Raw genomic sequence first — 26,864 nt, forward strand, 5'->3', positions numbered from 1 at the left:
GTCTTGGTACTGAAAATGAATGGTCGAACGAATTGCGCAATTGCATTAGAAATGATCGAAATCGAATACATACTTGAAGCTCAATCCATTATGAAAGTAGTGTCGTGTCCCTATTTTAAAAGTAAATACATATTGTAAATATACAGAAATGAAGCTAGTTAATTTTTCATCGTTACTGAATTCCTTGCATCCGCTTCTAATTACACTGTTAATAAGTATGTATGTTAATGTGCATGCATCCAATTATTTTGGCAGAATTGATTCAGAAATTCGAATTGAACAAATAGTTTGAGTAGTGATGGCAACATCAATTGTTTTCCATTTCTTGAATAACTTGAATTCGTTATATTGACCAAAATACGTAAAATTAAGTTAAATACTTCTGCATGTAAGAGATGTACCGAATATATGATTATGCAATGGCAAATTTATTGTTGGTTTCCCTGTACGCCACATCAGAATTTAAAGAATCACTGGTAACCTCAAAGCCGGCGGAGGGGGGCGACAAAGTCAATTTCGTCGCCATTTCCGGTATGATTTTCCTCCTGTAGAATTCTAAAACCGCCACTGACGACGAGTATTTCCCAATAAACCACCCGACATCCAATACTCGACAAAGCGAGATACTTGACAGCTTACCTAATGAGGTATGTGCCCTCCATTTGCCCTGATCACATTGTTCATACTCTTGGAAAGGTTTCCACCAATTTATGATAAACATAAGGCGTTATGACATCGATTCCTCCCTCAAAGCGGCAACTAGTGCTGCCAGCGAATTGGGACGGTTCGGCCAGTTCACCCCACAGCTAGATGTTGGATGAGATTGAGATCAGGACTCTGAGCAAGCCAGTTCACTCTTCTCATAGAAACATTGGTCCATTTCGTATAACTGCCACAGTACAGCAAGCACATGAATTTTTCGAAATGTTCAGGTATTATGTACTGTTAATGATACCACGGATGACAAGCAACAGTTAAAGCTCATACCAACAAAAAGCATCCTACACCGTAACATCATCACAACTGAATTTCAACGTTGTCACAACACAGTCCACTGAGAAGCATTCATATGACTGACGCCACATGCAGTATTTTCCATCTAACTGGAAACATGTATATCTTGATTCATCACTCCTTAGCGTAGACTTTCATTGGTCTAGTTTTCATGTTTTATGGGCGTTACACCATGCCGTTTGAGTCATGTTATGCTAGTGTGTTCAATTTCTCCCATGGAATATGAGGTCGTGCAGCTCTATTCTAAAAGTATGAGGCAAGAAGGATTTACGTGTCGCCATTTGAAATACCTGATGGTTGATATGCTTCGGTTGACGACGATTTGAGCGAACTACCCTCTTTATTAATAGCACCCCGCTATCCTAGTCCGTCATTATTGTGGGACTTACGGGTCGTTTCATGACGTGATTATACCTGCAAATGTTCACTTTGTTGTTATATTACCGCAGTTGGTTTGTTGGTTTCGGGTGGTCCAGTTTGACTGTAATGGCTCCTACTGATAAACCAAACATGTGCAGTGATAACAGCCTTTGCGAAGTCTCTCAGCTCGTCTTCCTGTGCCATCCTGAGTCAAACTGATCTTTTGCCGATGCTCACGGTTACTGTGCGGCCTTCTCTCTTTAGCACACATTTTTCCCGACATGTGTGTGACGGAAGGAGCCAATTCCATTCATCGGAAAGGGTATTGTATTGTATTGTATTGCATTGTATTTATTTCGTCCTTTTTTCATACATTTAGCACTGTATTGCAATGCATATGAAGTGGACACGTCATTTATATATATAAACACAAAAGTAAAAAGAACAATAATAATGAAAATTACACACACTAGGTTAATTATTAAACATTACACCTTACATCTTATCCATTACATTTTGCATGATATTATTAAAAATAAAGTAAGAGTAATTTTTACTTGCAGTGTATGTAGAAATCCTTGAACATATATCAAATGTTAAAAACAAGCAACGACACTGATTACTGTAGATAATGTAGTTCTTTTTTTTTTTCTTTCTTGTTTCTGTTAGCAATTCATGTATTCCTCTATGGAGTAAAAGCAGTGTTTTAATAAATATTTCTGTAGTTCTTTTTTAAATTTAGCAACAGATTCCTGAGTCTTTATATCTTTGGGAAGTTTATTATATAGCATGATACCCGCGTATTTACACCCTTTTTCATATAATACGGTTCTGTGTTCTACAATGAAAAAGTTTTGTTTGTTTCTTGTATCATGATCATGTTGCTGTCCTACTCGCGTAAGGACACCTTGTAGGTGTCTCTTTACAAATATCAGTAGATTTAAAATGTACACACAAGGTACTGGGAGTATACGAAATTTTTTAAATACTGGTTTGCAGTGATCTTTTGGTTTAGCGGCCGCCATCATTCTTATTATTCGTTTCTGTATTGTAAAAATTACCTTGGCTTTGTGTGTATTTCCCCAAAATATAATGCCATATGTTAAATTTGACTGAAATAATCCAAAGTAAATCGTTTTTAAAGTAGACTCTTTTAAAACATTTTTAAGTACTTTAATTGCGAAATAAATTTGATTTAATTTTTTTTACCAAGCTTAGTTATTTGTACATCCCAGGAGAAATTTTTATCTATCCAGATTCCTAAGAACTTAGTTGAGTTCACATAGTCTATTCCGTTATTTTCAATTAAAATATTAACAGGCTGTATGTTTTTATGTTTGTTGCGCATATGATGAAAATTGATTGCTTGTGTCTTTTCAATGTTTAATTTAAGCTTATTTTCTTTAATCCACTGAGATAGTTTATGAAGGATTTCATTTGCATTACCTTCAACATCCTCATTTGTGTTCCCTTTTACTATGATATTAGCATCATCTGCATAAAGGGATAGTTCTGCTGGAGCAATATTACATGGTAGATCGTTAATGTATATCAAAAATAATAATGGCCCTAATACGGATCCCTGTGGCACTCCACATGATATTTCTTGTTTTCCCGATGTGTAGTATGTAGTTTGGTTTGTATCTTTGTTACTGTATGTAATTTCTACTACTTGCTGCCGATTTTCCAGATACGATTTAAACCATTTGGACGCAATGCCTCTTATTCCATAATCTTGGAGCTTTGAAAGAAGATTTCTATGTTACACTAAGTCAAATGCTTTGGAAAGATCAAGGAAAACACCTATACATTTCTCCTTACTATCTAAACTTTTATGTATAATTTCTACAAAATTATATATTGCTGTTTCCGTTGATTTCCCTTTTAGGAAGCCATGTTGCTCGTGTGTTATTAGATCATGTTTAAGTAAAAAGGATGATAGCCGGATACTCATTGTGGTTTCTAAAATTTTTGAGAAAGTCGAGAGAAGTGAAATAGGCCTATAATTTTCAAGCTCTGATTTGTCGGCTTTTTTATATATTGGTTTTACTTTTGCAATTTTTAATATATTAGGGAATTCTCCACTTAAGAACGTCATATTTATGAGGAAACACAGGGGGTCAGCAATATATTTAATGCTTTTCTTTACAATACTTGGCGGTATACCATCTACGCCAGCTGACCATTTACTTTTCATCTTCTTCACCACTTTTATTATTTCTGCATTTGTAACTGGATGCAGATACATTGTATTGTTGCAAGTTTTTGACAATATTTTCGTGCGCATTGCTAGCTCACTATTGTACGTTTTTGATAAGTTGCTGTAATAATTATTAAATAGGTCAGCTATTGTACGAGGATCTTTAATTATGTTGCCATTTTTAATTACCTCTAAATTATCGTCATCATTACGAGTGTTTACACTTAATTCGCTTTGCACTAGTTTCCACAACGTTTTCGACTTATTATCGGATTTTTTAATGATTTTGTCATTGTGTAACTGTTTTGCTGCTTTCAGAACTCCTTTATATATGTTCTTGTATATTTTGTAATATGTCTCTGTATATGGTGATAGATTTCCTTGTGTTTTAGCCTTGTTAAGAAGTCTCATTTTTTTACTTGCTATTCTGATCCCTTGTGTTACCCATGGTTTTGACTGTTTTCTTGAAGTTACACATTTTACAACAGGAAATGCTAGATTGAAATAGAATGTTGTAGTGTCAATGAAGTAATTGAAAGCTTCATTAACCTGGTTATACAAGTAAAGCTCGTTCCAATTTTCTTCCCTGAGGAGGTGATTAAAATATTGTATATTTTCGTCATTAAATTTTCTTTTGTACGTTACATTACTTGTTCTTATATTACAAAAACTTTTATTAGGAGTTACATGTAAGTCGAGTACTTGGGCAAGGTGGTCTGAAAAACCACTGTTGAAGACGTCTACTGTGTTGTAGTTAAGATGTTTGCTCACTATGAACTGGTCAATTGCACTTTTGGAGCATTTTGTGATTCGTGTGGGAACTTTAACAACTGCGTCCATATTAAATGAATCTAGAAAAAGTTCTACCTCGTGTTTTATCGGCTGTAAAAAATCTATGTTGATATCCCCAACAATTACGACAGTCTTCTTGATTTCTATAAAATAATTTAGTATGGTGTCCATCTTATTTATAAAGATTTCTATATCACTGTCAGGAGTTCTATTAACACATACAATTACAAGGTTATAATCTACAATTTCTAATGCACAACTTTCAAAGTGTTTTTCTACATTTAAATATTTAAACCTAGTACATTCTCTCGTTTTTAGGTCCCTTTTTGCATATATACAAGCCCCTCCTCTATCTTTATTATGTCTGCAGTATTGTGCTCTTAGCTCAAATTGAGGAATGCTTAGGTATTCTAAGCAACTTGATCGTAACCAGTGCTCTGTTATACAAATTAAATGTACTCCTAACAGTCTGTCCAAAAGTAGCTCTTCTAACATGCTCTTTTTATGGAACGTAAACCCTTGTACATTTTGATGAAAAATAACTATATTATTGCTGTTATATTTGTAACCTAAGTTGTCAGACTGTATACTTTGATAACATGTCTGCACTCCAACAGTATTACTCTTACTAGACCGTAGATTTAATTTATTGTCAATTAGACGTTTATCAAAACTGGAATTTTCTTTACGGATGTCTTTGTTTTGGGTTAATGATCCTACCATAAAAAATAATCCGGACGGTGTGTTGGAGGCTTTCTTTGTCTTTTTGATTTCCTATGTATATTGTTCTGATGTGATGTAATTTCTTGAGGAGAAACAATGTCATTTGAAGCACTCTTATTTGCAATATTCGATTCTACACTATATTCTTCATTAGATAGTATGGCATAATTTTGTCTTCCATTTACTACTCCAGAACAGATCGTTTCGTCGATTGACTTTTGCGAAAACTTACTGTTACATGACCTAGCCGGTGTGCTAATGCTTGTTCTCCTGATTGTACTTGCAATATTGCTAGCTTTTGGTTGACCTTCTGCACTATTATCCGGTCCCTTATTGAGGAGTAATGTATGTATACTAAAAGAATATTTTCCTTGAATATAATCGACATCAGGTGTAACCAGTTGGATCGGTAAGGTAACTTCACTAATCGATACCTAAACTCATTTACTAAATACCTTTAAAAATCGATTTTAAAAAAATGGATTCGGTTCAGTCAGGATTACTGTGACCAACTTCGAAAAATTCTGCTTTCTATTATGCAGCAACTCTCAAAGTCAAAAATGGAACATTCAGATATAATTCAAATTTTGAGAATAAAGTAAAACACTCCTAAAATACCTCTGAAGAGAAATGTTTAATGAATACTCAAAACTATGGTTACGAAATAGAAGCAGTAACCCAATAACGCATCGAGACTGTTTTTATTGTATATATTCTGTTTGTAAATATAATAGATTTGATTGTTATAATATAGTCATCTGACAACCCTCAACTTATGAGTCGATTTCGTATAAATTTTCACGATTATGATATAAGATAAATCAGAGAGAGCAATACTGTGGCAAACAACACCAAAATGAAGTCGTGGCAAACAACACTAATTGAGTAGACGTCTAGGAGATGAGCAAGTGAAAATAGATTGACAACTCAATGAGAAGTAACAGCAAGTTGTGCCGGGTGTCGCATAGTTCTTTCCCTGATTACAATCATTCATAAGACATAAAATATAACACACAGACAAATACTTGATATCATAAATTGATGTGCAGGTTTTTGTGTACATAATACATTTCTATGTGTGATCGTTTCGTTGCCCGGAGGATATTAAGGCGATATTCCAATTACACCCATGTGTTGGTCAACATTAGGCGAGGGATGTATGTTATCACTTCAGTAATTCTCCGTCGTAATGCTGCGATGTCTTTCACTGGTGTTTGGTAAACCGGGCCCTTGACAGTAACTCCAAAAGAAGAAATCCAGTGGTGTTTGTTATCTGGTGATCGCGGAGGCTAGTTTATGGGACCATCAAGCCCGATCCATCTTTCCGGAAATGTTTTATCCAAATAGGCACATACATCTAACCCCCAGTAAGGTGGCGCACCATCTTGTTGGAAAATTAAGTCAGGAATGTCCTGAATTTGTGTCACAACAAATAACTACATCATATCAAGTAGTATTGGCTGTGATCGTGTTTTTACTAAAGAGAAAAGATCGTGTGATTTTATTGTGGATAAGATCACACCACACATTCAGCTTAGGGCTGTCTCTGTCAGTCTCAAACACAGTGTGGGGATTCTCGGAACCCCAGATCCTAGCATTGTGCCGGTTGACAACACCGTTCAAATGAATTGTGACCTCGTCTGAAAAAAAGGACAGTTTCAGATAATCAACATCTTCCTCAATCTCAGACAGCATGGCAACATCGATGTCATAACGAGCACTGTAATACGTTGGTTGTAGGGACTGCACGATCTGGACTTGTTACGCACGGAAAAGCAGATGCTTATGCAGGATGCGGTGCACTAATGTCTTAGAAATCTGCAACTCACGTGAGGCTGTGCAGACTGACTTCCTGGAACGTCTCATGAAGGTGTCTCTCACTGTCTGAATTTTCTGCGCGCTAGGTTCAGCCCTTTTGTTCTAGATCACTGACGCTACCTGTTTCCTTAAACTTAGCATACCACATCTTGATGCTTTTAGCATCTGGTGACTGTCTATGATATGCCGTCTGGAATTGTCTCTGGACTGTTTTTGGTAACTGTCTCGTGATACCATAGGACTACATGTAATGCCAGACATTTAAAGGACTGTTCTGTGGCAGCAGGTGAACGCTAAAAAGAGCCAAGCCAGAACATGTGAACAGAGGGTAACAACGAGCATGGCAACGTACGTTATGTTGTTAAATCTTCCATGAACACAAATCAGGGTTGCAGATTCCATATTAAAATAACTAAAATGTGTGCTTGGTCGTTCCTTGCTCGTATACAGGAATAAAAGCCCATACTTGTCCATAGTGAGGAGTGTCTAGCAAAAATTCACAGCCTGATGGTGTGTATGTGTGTGTGTATCTCGGTTTGTCAATGCAGAAAGTTTCCTAGCATGTAAATTTAGAAGTATCACACAGGTGTGTGAATCAGAGCATTCGAGATTATGGAGAGCAAGACTAAAGCCTATTGATTATAGATCATTTGTTGCAAAATTACTATAAATGTAATGACAAGTCGTTATGTGATGAATGCATGTTGAATTGTATAATCCCTTTTCAGCGCCGAGACTATATGAGACGTGAATCTACAGTTAAGGTAAAGTCCGAGCTACCATAATATGTTCGAATTTTAATGCTTTCCCATCGGGAATCGAACCCGGGACCACGTGTACCAAAAATAGACGCGTAAGCCGCTAGAACAACGGGAAAGGTTTGTTTCGCATAGAATTTACAAGTATACAGATATCAGTAATTTTAAGCAACCATCAAAATTAGAACAAATTATGTATAAGCTAGAAAGGTGAACGGAGTGGTAGACCGCTCACATCTGGTGCCAGGGGTTCTCGGTTCGATCCCAAGCCAAGTAAGTTTGTGGTATTCAACATATCCGTGGGTTTTTTCTTACATTCTATTCCATCAATTATTTCATACTCATACACTTTCAATAACTATCCATCTCCTTTAGCCTAACGGGCATAACTGTTGGACGTAAAACTTAAAAAAATACAAAAGTCTTCAATTGGAAGTTATACAAAAAATTAAACACAAGGTCGCATCTGATTTTCGTGTGATACAGAGTAGAGCTTTGCAACTCTTAAGAAAACAGTGTTCTAAGCATATTTTCGCCCTTCTGTCTGGCCTACTGGCTAGCGCACGTCCCTTTGGTGCATGAGGTCCGCCGTTCAATTGCCTGTGGTAGAGCATAGAACTCACTATAGTAGTTCAGGTCTTTAAACTGTGCGTATCGTCCTAAATGGTCTCGCTGCTGTTAAAGAAGGTAAAGTACAAATTGTCGATCACACCATCTCCTTTCTAAATAGTCTACATAATAGTCACTATTGCCGTGTTTCATCATTTTATTAAAAAAAATCTTTTTTAAAAAAATCGAAATAAACGCCACATGAGTGAATAAGCACATCGCTTCCCTTATCTTATTTGAACATACAATGACAAAAACTAAAACAAAATACCATGATTTGCAGTCTGTAACAGGTAATTAAATGGTCTTCTAAATCCAAACCAAAATATGGCAAGACTAAACCAAATTTCTTAAAATATTTTCTTGTTACCCATTACCACAAGTAGCTGATCCTGTAAGTTTTTATTTTACATGTAAATTTGAAATATGGGGAATCATTTAGTTTCCGGTTATATCTTCCAGCTTATATATCAATCAATTCGTCTTAAGGAGAGAAAGTGATCGGTACCCAAATTGGACAGTTGTGGTCATCCACTTTCGGTACACGGTATCTAACTAACTTTTCCCAGGGTAGTGTATTTCCACCTACAGCATACATGCAGCTTTTCTATAATCAACTTGTTTGACGGAAGTAAGCAATCGGTACCGGAATTAAATAATTTCTGTCACCCACTTCAAGTATACGGTATTCTGGGGATATGGGGTATATCCAGTGTTTTCACATGCAACCTATTTGCGAGGGTTATCACAGAAGTCATAACAACTATTTTTTCTTTTACGAAAATGAAAACGAAACAAGAAATTCTAAAATATGCACTTGAAGATTAGTATATATGTAAACGTTGCATATAGGGTATTGGATGAACATACATCCAAATAAAAAAAAAAAAAAAAAAAAAAAATACAATGACAAAAATGAGTACAACGAATTGTTCGTTTCATACGTATCTTACCTTGAATTACAACATTATCAATCATTACAAGTACAATTAGAATTGTGCGTAAAGCCAGAAACACATACAACTGGCATCTAGAGTCCTTCAAAATATTCTCGCAAAGAATACACTAGATGGCATGTGGAGCACTGGAGAGAAAGGGGTTTAGAATTAATAAAATCAAGACGAGTATATGCATTGCCCATTCAGAAAAACTGTAATCGAAAATACAAAAATACGACTGAACGAAGAAGAGGTAGTAATGAGAAAGAAATTCAAGTATTTGGGATCAATACTACAGGGAAAGGTAGGCATAGAGGAGTGTGTAACCAGCAGAATTAACAGCAGCTGGACAGAACGGAGAAAGCGGAAGGAGGAACGTTTTAGAAAACAGTAATGAGGCATGCCATGTTATACAGAGCTGAATGTTGCACGACAAAGAAGAAAGAGGAACATAAGTTGCATGTTGTGGAGATGAAGATGCTGCGGTGGATGTGTAAAAGACAGAATGAAATGATCCGAGGAATAGTACAAGTGAAACCAGTAATAAAAAACTGCAAGCAAGTAGACTTAGATGGTTTGGGCATGTAAGAAGACCACCTTCACAATTCGTAGCTTACTGAGTGGATGCTATAGAACTAAATTGGAAGCGAGCACGAGGCCGGCAAAAGAAGAAGTGGGGAGATAATGTGAAAAACGATATAGTTCAGTGTGGTGTCACAATTGATATGACACAAAATAGAAATAGGTGGCAGCGATCCGTAATGCCGACTCCAGCCAAAAGATTTAGAATACGTTGATTATGATGGTTCCATTGCTTTCTGCAACTTATAAACTTGTTAGGACTTATTTTTCAGTATATTGTTTTCGGAAACGTCTAATTATGGAGATGGGCCGATTGAAGATAATTAGTGGGGGGTATTGTGTAATCACTTGTGCATTTCTTGTTAAAATTGAACACTTGATTTTTATTCTTTCGGTAATGCTTTGACATTCTGACACGGTTGCCATTTTCTTCGTTCATCCAAATCCAACATGGCGGCTATCAAAGTGCTGTCTTTAAAAGCCTATATCTCCCAAACTAATTGACCAATCTTCAAGCAACAAACACCAAACGAAGTAGAAAATAATAAATTTTTAAAAATTGACAAGAATTATTACTTATGAATGCAATTAATAACGTGAGAAATAATTTTATTTCAAATTTTGCACATTTTATGATGTGTTTTCTTTATATATATATATTTAAATGACAAGTAAACGGCAAATAATTGAGAACAACGTTGTGTCCCTTTTAAAAGAGTAATAAATTGTCTTTAAATTGTCATGTATAAGAAACAACGAAATTATAACAAATTAATATTTCCTTTTTTTGCTTGATTTTCCCACATGAATAGAGGGACTAAGAGTAATGAAATAACCAAAGAGTCACTTTGCTGAAATCTTTCCAGTTGGATGTGTTGATATTATGATACGATGAAAGAGGAATTCAAGTGGTCCCATCAGGGGCGGATTAAAGGAGGGGGCGAGGGGGGCGATCGCCCCCCTCTAAAATATTAAAATTACACACACTGCCCTTGCCGCTTGTAGCTTACTGCCACAAGAACGAAAGTTTGGGATCGTTCTTGTGTTATTTCAAAGGAGGGTTAATTCTTTAAATTCTATTTAAAAATAGTCTCTATCCGGCATGACGCGTTTACGCTAACGATAACTCGAGTCATAATATCAGATAAATCTCAGGAAGAAGGACGGTGTTACTTGAGGCTAGAACATCTGGAAAACTATCCATGGCTGGTTGTTTCCCATAAGGAGAGGGATCTTTTTTGTAAATATTGCTCGCTTTTTGCAACGGGGTTTTTTGGGGGGCTTTCAAAGAAACGTGCCCCTCCAAACTCTTGGGACTAAACCTTTGAAGAAATTCGCTACTTTCTACGGTATTTTAGAAACTCACAAGAAGGCACAATATCACATTAACGCTCTTGAGGTCGGAAAAGCGTTTCTGAAAAACTACTGGGAACCAGTGAAATCAGTTGAGAATCAAATCAACTCGTCAAGAAGAAAGTCATCCAAAATTGCGACAAACTGAAATCAATGGTGCGGAATGTGATATTCCTTGGAAGGCAAGGCATTGCTTTTCAAGGCCACAAGGACGATGCTTGTGCGGATAATTGGACCTCAGATGGTGACGGTGCAGAAACTAAGTTCAACGAGGGCAATTTTCTAGAATTGCTCAAATTTAGAATGGCTTGTAGTGACGATCTCTTAAAGAATCACTGGAAGAAAGCATCGAAAAGGACCATTTTTGCCAATAAAACCACACAAAATGCCCTCATTGAGGGTTGTGGATGAGAAATCACGTCTGTAAAATTGTCAATCGAGTGCGAGAGAATCAGTTTTATTCTATTATGTTTGATGAGACTACGGTCGTTTCGCACACATCTCAGCTGTCTTTGATTCTAAGGTACGAACACATGGGTGAAATAAGAGAAGACTGCTTCGGTTTCATTGATCCTCCACCAGCAGAGCTGAAAGGTGAGGACATTGGTTTGAGCTCGGAATCCGAAGACGCAGAACCGCCCGAACTCTCACTGACTGGAGGGAAAATTGAGAAATTGTTCTATCTTTGCTACGAGATTTCTCACTCGACCCGAAAAACTTGTCCATCTTCAGGTCGTCGCCAGTACAGTGCGTGAGGAACTGTTTGGGAACAACGAAAGAGATCATTGCGTTTTTCACCGCATCTCAAAACGTAATACTGTCCTTAAGCTTACGGTTAGTGGCCAGGCATTGTGTGAAACGGGATGGGTTGAACGGAACGACGCGGTATTACAATTTCACGTGAATTTTCAATAAATAAGTGAGGCTCTACAGTGTGTTCCAAGTGGTCCGAGTTAGATACAGCAGCCAAAGCATGGGCACTTTCTTCTGCCATGCACGACAGCGAGTTTATCGTAACTATTACGTGTCTTCAGGATGTTCTCACGATAACCCTCCCCTCAATCGACTTTTGCAGAAGACAAATTTAGACATGAACGCAACGTCAGATGCCATTCAGGACACTATCGCAACATTAAACAAGAAGCATTCAAACAGCAAAGAATTCAAGGCAACTTTCGAAGCAATATCCAGAATGGCTGCTAGTGTCGACGTGCAGATTCAAACTCCTCATCTCACTCAAAGACAAACACATCGTACGAACTTCAGAGCAGATGACACGACATTTTACTACTGAAGAACTGTCTACATTCCGTTTATAGAGTCGGTTGTACAGAACCTCAAAACTCGTCTTGCGCAGGAAGTTTTCAATGTTTACGGACTCAACATTTTATTGTCCACACGCGCAACTGACTAAACTCTGAGCAACAACTTCCGCATTCTAGCAGAAATATTTTACAAAACTATCGGAACTCAAGAAAAAATGCTGCTTTCCCTCTTTAGTTCTGAATTTGCAATTTACACTTCTAAATGGAAGAGAATTAAAGAAGAAGGTGAAATTCTATCACGGACTGCGTTGGAGGCCTTGCTCACCAGCGACGAAGATCTTCAGGTAACTATTCGAAAACTGCTGCGCATACTTGTAATCCTGTGGTACGGATTCCAAGTTAATCAGTAGGTCTCATATAGCATCGCCGCTGAAAGAGACGTGTAACTCAACATCAACTTAACTTGTAACCCTGCATTCGAGCGTGGTCAGTGCAGAACGATCTTAATCCACATTGCACCGACTGAAAACGTGGTTGCAATCTCGTTCTGGCGAAAAGCGGCTGAAGGTACTAGCACTGTCAAATGTCATAGGGACATTGTCGTAGATCGCGACAATATTATATCGACAGATACGTCTTGGGTAGTATTCACCGAAAAGCGTGTTTTGAGTGTAACTTCCAAGCTCTTTTGTCCTTTTGTTTAATTCTTTTACTAAAATACAGAAACATTATGAGCGTTCTAAAAAAAAAAAAATGTTTAACCTGATAATTTTTCTAGCGAAATATTTAGTAAAGCATAGCCACGACCAGGCCTGTACACAGAATATCGTTTTGGGGGAGGGGGCATTGTGGTGAGAATTCCGTAGCAATTATATCTTTTACCCTCTTTTCCTGAATCCGTTTTACCTTTCTTTTTTTTGGGGGGGGGGATTTCGGGGAACATATCCCACTCCACAACAAAGTGCCCCCTCCAAGACGTTTGGTTTAATCCGCCAATGGGTCCCATTCTGACAGGTTGGCCGAATCCAATATAGCGGCCATCAAAATGGCTGCCATAGCGAAAACATTGTTCTCGCTTGCACCCGGTAAGCACCTATTATATTGATCCGTGGTTAATATTTCTGATGAGCGAAAATTGGTACTCTAGTTATTGCTTTTACCTCTGACAACCAAAATCAGAGCGTGCAAGCACATGTAAATGAATTATCCTCTATTCCTACGTCCTGCTCATGTTTCCTGTTGATATTAATTCAATCATGTTAAATATTGTAAAACACAATTTTATTTGCTTTAACATACTTCATTTAATAATTCGACATCTTTAATAAAACTTAAGAAGAACACTTATTGGGCGGTGAGAATAGTTTGCTCATTCAACACAAACATTTGAAAAATTATTAAACGTTTCGAATGCAAAAATACATATTTAAATTGTATATTATAATTATATTTTGCTAAAATAACGCTGAAATAGAAAGTATTTTGGACAGTATTATACATCAGTCGTTATGCGCAGTATGGTAACATGCATCATGAGGAATAAGCACCATTTGTTGTTTCCAAAAATTTTGAAAAAAAAAAAAAAAAAAGGTTTGCGCACGTAGGATATCTCTCTGTTGGTATATGCATCAATATGTTTATTTAAAAAAAAAGTACCGCCCGTTTACTTGATTCACAACGCTGTCTAATTATAAAAAATATTTTAAAACGCAAAATACATGAATGTGGAGACTTAAATGTAGACTAGCGAATGTTTGTGACCGTAGTGTTTATCAAAGACTCTCTGGATTTTTTTGTTTCCCTTCAAACAGTGTGAAACTGTTTCATTCTTCTCTTCAGAATTACTTCCTTCATAGTCTAACACAAGATCTGCTGAATTTTCACACTCATCTCCACACTGACACAATTCCGTGTAAGGTACTTTGCGTTTTTTTGCAACGGCACGCATTGCATCCAGGTTTACAGACACAGTGAACGTTCAACAAAATTGCATCCGGCGCTGGTGGCTGCAAACACAGAATAGGCTGGAAACGATGTTGTTCTTCTGTCCATCCGTAATTTGTTGGGGTGGAACTTCGGGATGGGGAAGGTGACTGTTTCTTCGCACAAGACACACGTAATGGGCTCTCCAAATGTGAGGTTTTAAACTTGCGCATGTTGGTAGAAGTCGTTCCCCTTCGGCATTTTTGCGTGAGAAGAATTGCCATCGCAATTCTGAGAGGTCGCTACTGGAGTCAGTGCCTGTTGAGTACATACCACAAACAAATCGCTCTAAATTACTGCATGTTTCCTTGGTTGGTAGGTCCACAATCTGTCCTAAAGAGGCAAAGGACTCTAATATTTTTTGTCGCTGTTTTGATAGATTTTAAATGCTGTTTTTTTTTCGATTTTCCACCAAATTTTCCAGAAATATCTGTGCCACTGAATGCATGGAAACCTAATAGTCCTCTACACAAATCAGTTCCGAGAGCTGAATCGAGATTCCAAAGGTGAATTACGCGTCTTCCCTGGAGATCACCGACAAAGGTGACTTGCAGGCCAATGTCTTCAAAGTAATGTAACAGAGGCAGTGCTACGTCTGTATTTGGTGAATATATTGTCAAGTGAGCGTCAGGGTATTTTCATCGAGCATGGATTGAATGGAGAATAATGAGTGTATCCGCTTCTTCATGACTGTGATTTTTCAACTCGTCTTCCAGGAAACCTGGTGCTGCTTCTACGCAGTCCTCCCACATAATGATGACCTGCTTCTGTGAAGATATATTTCGGAAGTAATTGATGATCTCTTTCCCCAAGGATGCTGTTAAATGTCGTTTTGTGCTCGAATGTGAAAGAAAATAGCTCATAGATACATTACTGATATTTGTGGAAGCATCCACACGGAACTCGAGTGATGTTCCTCCACTTCGCTTAGCTCGCATTTTTTTCTTTCAAGGAATTTTCGATGTACTTATCGAAGATAATGCGAATTTCCTCTGATGACTGTGAGAACCACTCTATTTTTTTTTTTTTTTTTTTTTTTTTTTTACAAATTCGGTTGCAAAATCACCTTAGGTTTTCACCGTCGGGGTCTTCTTGATGCTTTGTACAATTGACATTCCATCAATTATCATGATGTTTTTACTTTGAACACTCCTGTTCGAGTTTTCATCAATTTCTGGCTCGGTACTGCTGCGTGAATCTAGCATTCCTTCCAAAGTGCGAATAATAGTGGCTTTATCTGTGCCATCTGCAGCAAAGAGTGCTCGAGGGATCGTAGATAGCTCAAACTCTACAATCCCTTTTTTTTTAATTATTTTTTTTTATGTCTAAGTTATTCTGTGTACGACAGATGATTACAAAACTCGCTAACAAACTTCTCTCTTCCTTCAATTTGATGATTTTACCGGCTACAGTTTTTGCTAGCTACTTCGCCAGATGTTTGACGGACCCCAAATTAAGCTTCCTCATTTTATCAAACACTGTCTGCGCGGAACCATGAAGTCGAGATTTCACGAACTGGTCTGCTTGCTCTGTCCCCTTGTCATCACGGAGAAGAATATCTGTTTTTATTTTCTCGGGAACAACTGCTGTGGTTGTGATGTTCACAAGCTCTCCTGTTCCAGCAAAATGATTAGCATAGTGAATTAAAATCTTTCTCAACTCGTCTGCATTTTGCAGCACTCGAGTTTTTGAAGTTCCAACGAGACGATGATGGTTATGTGACTGCACGTATTGCTTTGAACCATATAACATTTCAAATTCTTGGAGGACTTGAGTTACAACGGGTGCCTACCAAAGATAGCGATCTAGAGATGACTCATTTTGTGTCAATCCAGTGATACCTCATGTTACTTTCAGTGATCGAAACTGATGTTCTATCCCGTGATCTGAGGCAATCGATGTAAAGGGATGACCGGACTTGTTGAAGCATAAGTTTCCTTGTTTCAGGGTATAGCATGCGACATATCAAACTACTTGTCTTGAAGAGTAGATCACGGTTCATGGTTGGTTTTCCTATAGGTCTCGGTTTCCCTCTACTCATGTGGGAAAATCAAGCAAAAAAAGGAAATATTAATTTGTTATAATTTCGTTGTTTCTTAACCAAACTGAATGATATACATGACAATATAAAGATAATTTATTACTCTTTTAAAAGGTACAGAACGTTGTTCTTAATTATTTGCCATTTACTTGTTATTTAATATATATATATATATATATATATATATATATATATATATATATATATAAACACGCATAAAATGTGCAAAATTTGAAATAAAATTATTTCTCATGTTATTATTTGCATTGATAAGTAATAATTCTTGTCAATTTTTTTTTTTTTTTTAAATATTACTTTCTACGTCGTTTTGTGTTTGTTGCATGAAGATTAGTCAATTAATTTGGGAGATATAGGCTTTTAAAAACAGCGCTGTGCATTCTCGAAGGCGGCCATCTTTGACAGCCTTCATATTGTATTTGGATGAACGAAGAAAATGGCAACCGTGTCAGAATTTTGAAGCATCACCGAAAGGACAAAAACCAAGTGTTAGTTCAATTTTAACAAGAAATGCACACGGATGTGTAATTTCAGACTTAACGCACCCCACTAATAGCTGAACTGAATAAAACAGGTGAAAACTTTGCATACATGATCAAAACCTCAATATTAAGAAATAAAAAAATAAAAAAGTTTAACTACGGCTTTGGTCGGAAACGTCTAATTGCGTAAATGGAACCAATTTTCAGTAACTAGTGAAATTATCTTAAATTGACTTCATCTCCGTAATTACGAGTTTCCGACCAAAGTCCCTGATAAACATTTTTCTTGTATTGAGTTCCTGAACACATATCCGAAGTTTGTTGGTTTATTCCGGAACACCCTGTACATGGAAAGGGAATACTATATGGTTTCTAGTTTTCTGCTTAAAAAGATAGATTCGTTCTTTATTTCACTTAGTAATGTGATAAATTAAGGTTAGATGTTTATTTAATATGATTAGACTTGAATTCTCAGAAGTCACTTTTTTATGCATTTTGTTGTCTTTGCTGTACCATATTCTAATAAATGCTCAATACTTGTCTGACTCTTTGTCTCTGAATTTACCAGGCACACTGGTAATTAATACTTTATATTTGTAGAAATGAATTCAGACCACCGAAGGTAACAAAAGAAGTCTCCTGTTCTAGCCGAAGAAAACGCAAGGTGAGTACTTGAGTACTATTTACATTTGTTTTTCTTATCAATTCAAAATTGTCTTTTTCACCATTCTTTCGTTTTATTATTATTACTATTTTGTACAGAATAAGAGTATACTATATGAGAAGGTATGTATTTGAGTCGTGTTATCTGATACCTCTTCCCAAAATGCGATAAGCTCGCAAAACTTGTGAGGAATGCTTGTGGAGAATATGCAACGTCATTGGAGAGCTACAGTATTGATATTTACTTGAATATTAATGTTGATATTATGGAAGCTGGACTCGATCGTTGTAGTTGGATGTCTTCGCTTGACATTTCATGTAATCTTAGCTATGCAAACACCAATAACGAAAGTGGCTCTTGCTTAGTACCACGAAGTATTAACATATGACTTCGTCCAGTGTAGTAATTCACCGTGCGTTGTAACACTGCGTTTGTCCCGCGTTTATACGTATCTTCTTAAGTTTCCATTCATAGGACTTGAAAATGCGTTGAAAAAATAGTTTTATCTGTTGTTCACCACGTTCAGTTGCTGAATTGTGAATGCTTCCTACAATCTTAATTTCTGGAAATACAATGTAGCTTAAAGCTATGATAGTATAAAGCCATCAGAAGAAAATGAGAGAATGAAAAGAATGATTAACATAAAGAGTGACTACAAAGTTTGGAGCTAATGGGAGAATAATGAATAGCAAGTTGTCTTAATGAAAAATATGCTTCACATATCCGCCACCATTCTTAGCATTATTTATGAAATGTTTCACGACGCTTCTTTGAGTTTTCTTCAACACATGAGGATCCGAAGCAGCCGTTTTAGTAGTTTTCCTCTCCCAGAGATTATCCGATGCCATTCGTACATGTAAATTCTACAGTTGTGGCCATCCTGCCTTAGGTGATACAGAATTTGCAAGTTACAGGTATGAAATTTTTAATTATTTAATTTCCTTAGACTTATACAGAGCTTCACAGCCACTCCATTTCTTCCTGTATACATTTGAATTAGCGTTAGGCTGCACTACAGCTCTGATTGATCGTGGAATTGAAGCATATAAGCTACGAATGGTTTCCGGAAGAACATTATACAATTCCTCATAAAGTACAGTGCTGAGTTCGGTCAATGAGCGTGGAAGAGGGTTTCTGCTCCAGGTCTGAACTGCAGAACTAAGTGCAGGTACCCAATGAAGTGTTGGTCTGGGGATTAGGCGAACCAGCGTAGTTGTTGTAGTTCATCCTAATGTTCATGATACTGCGCTTCAACAGTTTCAGCAATATATTGTAAATTGGTGCATAGTCATTTTGGAAAAGTACGTTATTGACCGGAAACAACTTCTAGATTATACAATGCATGTGGTCACCTAAAATGCCTCGTAATTACTAGCAGGAGTGCATCTTGTGAGTGTAATCACAGGACCCACGGAATACCAGGAAATTGCAGCCCATAGCATCACAGAGAAGCCGCCATGTTTTTACGGTAGGGTTTAGTGTTTATTGTCTCGCTTTAGCACCGACGCTGTATGTGATGTGGACCTACAATTTAAGATAGAATCCAAACCACCGTAATGCGTTCAAATTTTAAGGCTCTTCCACCAGGAATCGAACCCGGAACTTCTTGCGCGAGCTAGTCACTACACCAGTGGGGAGGGCAGTTTGCATTGGTTAGAAGCAAAGAAGATGAAATTATTTACCCAGAAATCAGGTAAGAGCTTTTGCTTACTTAATATAATCTTTATTTACTTATACAATAATTCAATATTTTATTACCATGTCCCTCGATGATTATTATCATTCGGCCAGTCCAGGATAAAGTGATTTCTCCCCTTCAAAATTCAAGTTAAATCATTTTTTTTTTAACAGCATGATACTGAAGGACTAAGTATCTAGTTTAATAAACCAGCCCAACCTTCGAACGAGCATTTCAAGATTTTATTAAATTTGTGTAACAGTAGGTCTTGGTCCGTGTTATCCGAGTATATTTGGTTGATTTGGAAACGCTGGGAGGAACAATTGATCATTTTCTTCAGTCCAGAATAGTGTGGTAGCAAACAGCTGTTAGTAGTTTCTTCGTTCCGAGTTTTAGAAAATGAAGGTGCATAATTATTAAACTGAAACTTTTTAAAGTGATTAGCCTGTCTGTGTCACACCCAGAACTAAATTTTGCTCTAAGTTTTGTTTACGAGAGAATAAGTAATTACCTTATCAGCAAATTAAATGGGCGTTAGTTTTATAACGTCCCAAACATTTTTCCTTAAACTATATTTATTGTGAAATAAAGATTTCGGATGTGACCTCTTACTTCTATGTGATTTCTTTCTGTTAGATGGTGTGAAAGTAGTTGGAAGCCTGAATGACATAAACATTTTAAGTAAACCAACCTCGAATATTTTTGTACCTAGGATAAGTTTTTCATATGAATTAGCGACAAACGAGTGGAGATTTCAGGTCTCTTTAAAATTTTGTATTTATATGTTTCAGGCCATTATAAACTCGGAGGTTAGACACAACGATAGCCTTACTAAGAAGAACTTCCCTTACAAAAAGTTATAAAAGAAGTAGGCATCTTAAAACTTCCATTCTCCAAGCTAGGCATGTTTACCCAAGTTCGATATTTAGTTCTGCTTACAGTTTACGTGTACATCCAGAAGGTCATATTTTAACGTCGAATTTAATGAAACCGAGCCGAATTGTTTTCTTTGTCTCAATATATAAATAAATCTGCCACAAGAGTACTTTCAAGTCCAATGCAAGGACCGTTTCCTGATAGAGGACTATTTCTTCTCTTTCTGAGAAGGAAATATGAAAAGGAATATGTTAACACCTATAATCCAGTGTATACTCATTTTTCATGAAATGAAATCTTTCAGTTTTACGTCCTGCGATTATGCTGAGTAGGCTAAAGGAGACGATAATGATGAAACGAAGAAAGTAGGAACCTGGAGAACCCCGAGAAAAGCCTCGCGCGCGGTGTTTGTCCACTGCAGAACTCACTTAAATAGCAGTTAAATTTCCACTTTCGCCCCTTTCGGATAACATTTCCTAAATTGATGCAAATAAATTAGATATGCTTATACCTAGGTATTATGTGTTAGGAAAGCCCTTATATGCCAATTTTCTTACCATCTATTATTATCTATCTATTAAAATGATACAATAACAATTAAGAGCAACTGAGCTCCAACCTATAACTTTAGCTTTCAAACCTTTCATTTACGGTTATTTGTGATTTCACGTTTATAACAAAAACAAATATTTTTAAAAAGGTGTACTTTAAATAAATTACTTAAAGAGATCTTTTTCACAAAGTTTATCCTTTTAAATTATTGTTCAAAGCCTTTGCATTTTAAATAGCCTTCTCCGAAATAAATGCAAATGAATTGTGCTGAAAACTCTGGAGTTTTTTAAACTCTACGTTTGTGGACGTTTATATGTTTGTGGCCAATCCTTTCGACAATGAGATCTCGGAAACTACAAGCTCTAGAAAGATGACGTTTTCACAGATCAATTGCAAATTTTGCGTAGATTGTCCATTTCTAACTCAATATTAAAAAAAAAAAATCATGGCCATTATTTATTTATTACATTTTTAGGGGTACACTGGAATTGTTGGAATTAAAAAAAAAAAACTAAAGCATCATATCATATCCATATCATATCCTACCTATTATACATTCCAACACCATATAATTGTATATAGGGGCTGCATATCTCTCAGGTGTTTGTTTCATTGCCAAATTATAATGAAAAACGAAGGATAACCATTTCTCCAGTCTAAGTCGAACCTTTATTGTTAGGAGTGTTTTGCCCAATGAACACCATATATCACGGACATTATAATTGATTGTATGTGTAATGTACTAGCTTATTTTAAAATGTATAAAACGATAATTATGCCTGTTGTTCTGTATGGTTGCGAAATATGGTCTCTTACTCGGAACGAAGAACATAGATTGAAAGTATTTGAGAACAAGATCCTGAGGCAAATATTCGGACCCAAGAGAAACGGGAATAGGGAATGGCGGAATCTTCATAAGGAGGAACTACATAATTTATACGGTTTATCCAACATTGTTAGGGTCATCAAATCTAGGAGGCTCATGTGGGCAGGTCATGTAGCCAGGATGGAAGAAAGAACGAACGTTTTCAAAATCTTAACTGGAAGACCAGCCGGAATACGACCATTAGGAAGACGTAGGCGCAGATGGGAAGACAATATTAAGGTGGATCTCGCAGAAATAGGCGTACAAAGTAGAAGCTGGATCCAATTGGCTAAGGATAGAAGTCAGTGGGGAGCTTTGAGCGCGGCATTGAACCTCCGGGTGCCATAGGCCATAGAGTTACTTAGTTTATGCATTTGCTTATCACATACGAGGGGGTGCTGATAAGTCCTTAGCTTTGCCCCCTTCCGATATTTATAATTGTTTTTATTTGAAAGCGACATGTGTCTACATGTTTGTGACGAAATATTAAAGCATTGGTACTAAGGAAAATTTTTTTTGGGGGGGTGAGTGCTTGAAATGGCAGGGCAGCCCAACAAGTTCAACGATGTTGAGAGTCGAGCGGTGATGAAGTTCCTCTTCCTTCAGGGGAAATCTGCAAAGACGATCCACGGTGAGATGCAACAAACATTGGGGGTCCATGCACCTTGTTATGTCACAGTGAAGAACTGGGTTGTGAAATTTAAGACAGACCATTTTAGCACTGAGGATGACCCCCGCCCTGGGAGACCATCCATAGTGATTGTGCCAGAAATCATTGAACAGGTTCATGAAATGATTCTCACAGACAGACGAATTTCTGCTAAAAGTATAGCAGAGGACCTAGGTATATCCCGTGAACGCGTTGGTGTCATTATTCGTGATCATTTGCACATGAACAAACTTTCTGCCAAATCGGTGCCGAAATGTTTGCAAGCCCATCAAAAGCGTGCAAGAGTGCTTGCTTCCAAAGAGGTTTTGAGCAGGAAAGGACTAATTTTGTGGAACGTTTGGTCACGGAGGATGAAACATGGATCTATTTATATGATCCAGGGACAAAGTAACAATCAAAAGAGTGGCGTCACAGTGGTTCACCGAGGCCAAAAACGTTTCGTGTGCAAAAATCAAGTTCAAAGGTTGTTGCCAGTGTTTTTTGGGATAAGGATGGGGTAATATTTGTTGATTATCTAGAACAAGGTAACACCATAAGCGGAGCTTACTATGCATCATTACTGGAAAGGCTTCAGTCAGAGCTGAAGCAAAAACTCCGTGGAAAGTTGTCCCGAAAAGTTGTCTACCTTCAAGACAACGCATCTCTTGACAAGAGCAATGTTGCGATGCAAAAATTGGCTAGCTTAGGGTTTGAAAACTTGCACCACCCACCATATTCATCTGACCTGGCCCCATCAGAATACCACCTATTCCCAAATTTAAAGAAACACTAGAAGGGGCAAAAATTCGTCACTATTTCTGAAGCAATTACAGCAATAAACTCATGGTTTGACACCCAACCAAAAGAGTTTTATTTAGAGGGCCTAAATAAATTGCAGGCCCGAAGCAAAAAATGCATCGAATTGAAGGGAGAGTATGTTGAATAAATCCATCAAAAAATTTTAATTTTGTCTTATTTTTCTTAGTAAAGCTAAGAACTTATCAGCACCCCCTCGTACTACATACAAGAAGAAAGAAAACACAGATCATACATAAATTAAAAACTGCAACCGGAAGTAGGCTCAAATCTTGCAAACGGTACGAGATATTGAAAAAGTAATCGAAGAAAATCTCCCCTTTACGGTATCTCTTGCCGATTATTACCAAGACTTCTTTCACTTGTGTCTGCAAAGGGACATGTACAGATGTGAGGAATAACAAGGAGATTCATGCTCATATATGAATGATGCGCTGTGTAAAGAGCGCAGGCTCAGCTAGTCTTAACTATATATAAAACTACATGAGCTGACATAAATTGTTGAGCACTTCTGTAGGGCTACAATGATTATAGCCTTCCAGAACTAACCGACAGGAAAATTACCAAAAGTGAATATTTGTAAGTTTTAGGGGGTCTAAAGAGGGGATGAAGAATTTCCCCATGTTATTTAAATGGGCCTATTTTTGGACCTATAATCTCATATTTTAGGTACTTAGAATTGGAATAAAAACTTGAAATTCGGTATGCTTGTACGTTTTTGTTATCGTTACCTAAGGGGATCATCAGAAATAAAAATTTCCGACTGTAGAGTGGTTTTATGGGGAACCGAAAAATCTTTCCCATGTTATTAATATGGGACGTCTTATACACCCCAAAATGTTTAGGCACTTCCGGCACGATTAGAACGATGAAATTTGGCATGATTGTAGCCTTCCAAGACTAACCGACAGTAAAATTACCAAAAGTGAATATTTTTAATTTTTAGGGGTCTAAAGGGGGGATGAAGAAATTCCCATGCTATTTAAATGGGCGTTTTCTTAGGATACAAAATCTTATCTTTTAGATAATTAAAACAATAGAAAAAAGAAACGATAGAATTATGAGTTCAAGAGGCACGAGGCCGCAGGCCAAGAAACGACAATGGCTGGGGGCGGAGCCCCCGGACGGGCAGATTCAGGAAATATGAAGAGCAAGTTCATGAAATTCACTTTTGATGAAAAGGCCGACAGACAAGAAATGCGAGGCCGTAGGCCGAGCAAACGCGGAGGACTGGGGGCAGAGCCCCCAGGTAGCCAAAGGCTAGTTAGTCTATAGGTGCCTTCCATTTCAATTCAGGCAGAGCATGTACCATCACCACCTCAGATATTGTTGAAACTTTTTTTATAGCAACTAGACATGTTTTTAAGAGACCCATATTTTTTTGTTTTGTCGAAAAAAATTTTCCCGCCAAGTAATGGGCCATCAAAGACGGGGAGTACAATTTATGAATTGTAGAAGACATGGAAAATGGTCAAGTTTGGAGCCTCACCATTCGGCTATGGAGACAGGTAGAGTTATAATTCTTGTTGTGGTATGTACATAGGGATATAAATAAACTATATTTTATTATAGTTTGATTTGCGCATGCGTATCTTTTTGTACATAAATTAACAAATGAACGTCAATTTATCTGAAAAGTCGAATTTTGCGAATTTTTTTCGAGCACTTCCGGTTCGAATTTTAAAATTCTGTTTTCACGGTTGATAAGACCTAGTTACCCGCTTTCCGAAAAAAATTTGTGTCGCTTCTGTGGTCAACCGTTTTGTCGCAAAAAATTCGAGAAATTGTAAAATTTTCAAAAATCGTCATTTTTGGGCGCCATTTTCTCGAAAACACCATTTTTTAAAATTCTGAAATTTTGTCAGATGGTTCAACTTTACCTGAGTAATAAACACACCAAATATCATTCTCGACCAATGCTTCATGGATTAACTGCAGCCTTTTAAAGTTAGCGAAGTTTCGCTAATTTTGATGTCACAGTTAGCAACACTGGAAACAATGAAAGTGCAATGATTTGATGATGTTTGTGGTTCATATTCATTAAATGAAGAATAAAAGGTTTTCTTGGCTAGTTTTTTATTATTTTGAACAAAGAGGCTCTCTGAAATAGTAAAATGAGCCCCCCTTCTCCTCCGTTTTCTTAAACTGAAGTAATCTGAGGTGGAAATTACGATTACGAAACACACAAATTTTAAGTTTACTTGAAATGGCCATCCAATGAATTCTGATGATCTGTAAAAGGCCTAAACTATTACCTCAATGATGATTTGGAATGCTCCAGACAAAGTCTCAGTTAAGTGCGATGTCATTACAGTGATCGAAAAATGACAAAAAGTTAAAAAAAAAAAAAAAAATCGAAACTTTTTTTACGCGTTCCAAAGAAATTTACTGAATATTTAAACAGAACAATCCCAGCATAAAAATGGGTCACTCGGAATTTTATAGTATTCGACTAAAGTGTGTCAGTCCGCAACCTGAGAGGGAAGTGTGTGTGTGTGTGTGTGTATTGTGCAAATTTTAAGTTAGCTGCCACTGCGTTGCTACAAATCAAAGCTGCAACCTGTATTGAAGCTGTCATGAGTGACCTATTTCCTTTAGTAGTATGATCCGTAGAAAATGACAGCTGTCTTCTTCAAGAATGTGGTGAATGTCCTGGAGTGGAAGAAATAAGTGTGGTGTCTTTAACTATTGATCCTGATGAAAATTAAGGTGGTTACGTATGCCATATGGGAGAATAATGATCTCGTTAAAAAAAAAAAAAAAAAAAAACTGTGCCACTTTCTGTTTTCGTATCGTACATTGCCGGTTTAACTGTAAGAATTGTAATTCATGACTACATCAAGAAGAACCAAAGAGAATCAATTGCTACCGAAAACCACCGTATAAAATTTCAAGATACAAATTCTATTTTACTTCATGTGGACTTCGTTGAAAACTGGACTGTTATTCTGCAAAGTGAAATTCAGAGTCATCACCGAAATATGAAACAATTGACAGTTTTGTTGTAATAAACGACGATAAAACACACGATTCGGCTCATGTACTCATAGTCATAGACAAGATTCTAAACATACTCGAAGAAAAGCGAAAATATATTTTATAGAAAAAGGTTTGAATACGTGAAAATAGGTGTCTACAATTTCCCAAACCGTGTCAGTGATTTCTGATGGTGCTGCATCCCACTTTAAAAATCGCTTCCAGATGTTCGAGATGCAGACAGGTCCGATAAAGCAGTGTTTTTGCAGTGAAACCGGCCATGCAAGAGTCTCTGCGACGGTAGTGGGGGCAAAGAATGTGGCAACGCGCCATAGCCTTAGGCTAAAACAGATACACAGTATTAAAACCGCAGAAGAAAAAAATGAAATGAAATCTTTAAGTTTTACGTTCCACGGTTATGCCGGTTAGGCTAAAGGAGACGGTGATTATGAGAAATGAACGAAATGGTGGAGTGCAGAACGGCACGAGCTGGGATAAAACTAGGGACCCCAAGCACCGAAAGTGAACGCTCTACCACTGAGCCACCGCGTCCCCTCTAAAACCGCAGGAGAATTCGTGAGTATAGTGCAAGTACAAACTCCGGCTATTACTCTCGTTTTGTTACCTGGAACTGAATTCGACGACTTCCGGAAGAAAAAAAGGAAAGTATGCGACCGGTAACTGGTATTCAACGGTTATCCACGGCTTTCGGAAAATTGCGAAGTTTTTATGGCAGTAACGGGTCACCATGAACTAACTTCATACTTCCCCCAAAATCGAACTTTTGCAATTCAAAGTGTAGATTTAAGAAATCTGCAAAAAAGAACTTTTGTTATATACATATATGTATGA

General features: G+C 37.2%; 1 protein-coding gene across 5 annotated transcripts in view; it reads left to right on the plus strand.

The window, feature by feature from the left end:
• The window catches only part of Su(H) (recombining binding protein suppressor of hairless), a 697,852-nt gene that overhangs the window by 70,678 nt on the left and 600,310 nt on the right, over positions 1-26,864 (plus strand). For all 5 annotated transcript variants that reach the window (XM_081762936.1, XM_081762937.1, XM_081762938.1 and 2 more), the window contains one exon: positions 17,537-17,600. Coding sequence is in view for 2 of the 5 variants with exons in the window: in XM_081762930.1 (XP_081619056.1) it covers positions 17,537-17,600 (64 nt within the window). In the remaining 3 variants the exon portion in view is untranslated. The remainder of the gene's footprint in view (positions 1-17,536; positions 17,601-26,864) is intronic.

The sequence above is a fragment of the Thermobia domestica genome, chromosome 6 (assembly GCF_964235325.1).
Source record: "Thermobia domestica chromosome 6, izTheDome1.hap1.1, whole genome shotgun sequence".
Taxonomy (NCBI): domain Eukaryota; kingdom Metazoa; phylum Arthropoda; class Insecta; order Zygentoma; family Lepismatidae; genus Thermobia; species Thermobia domestica.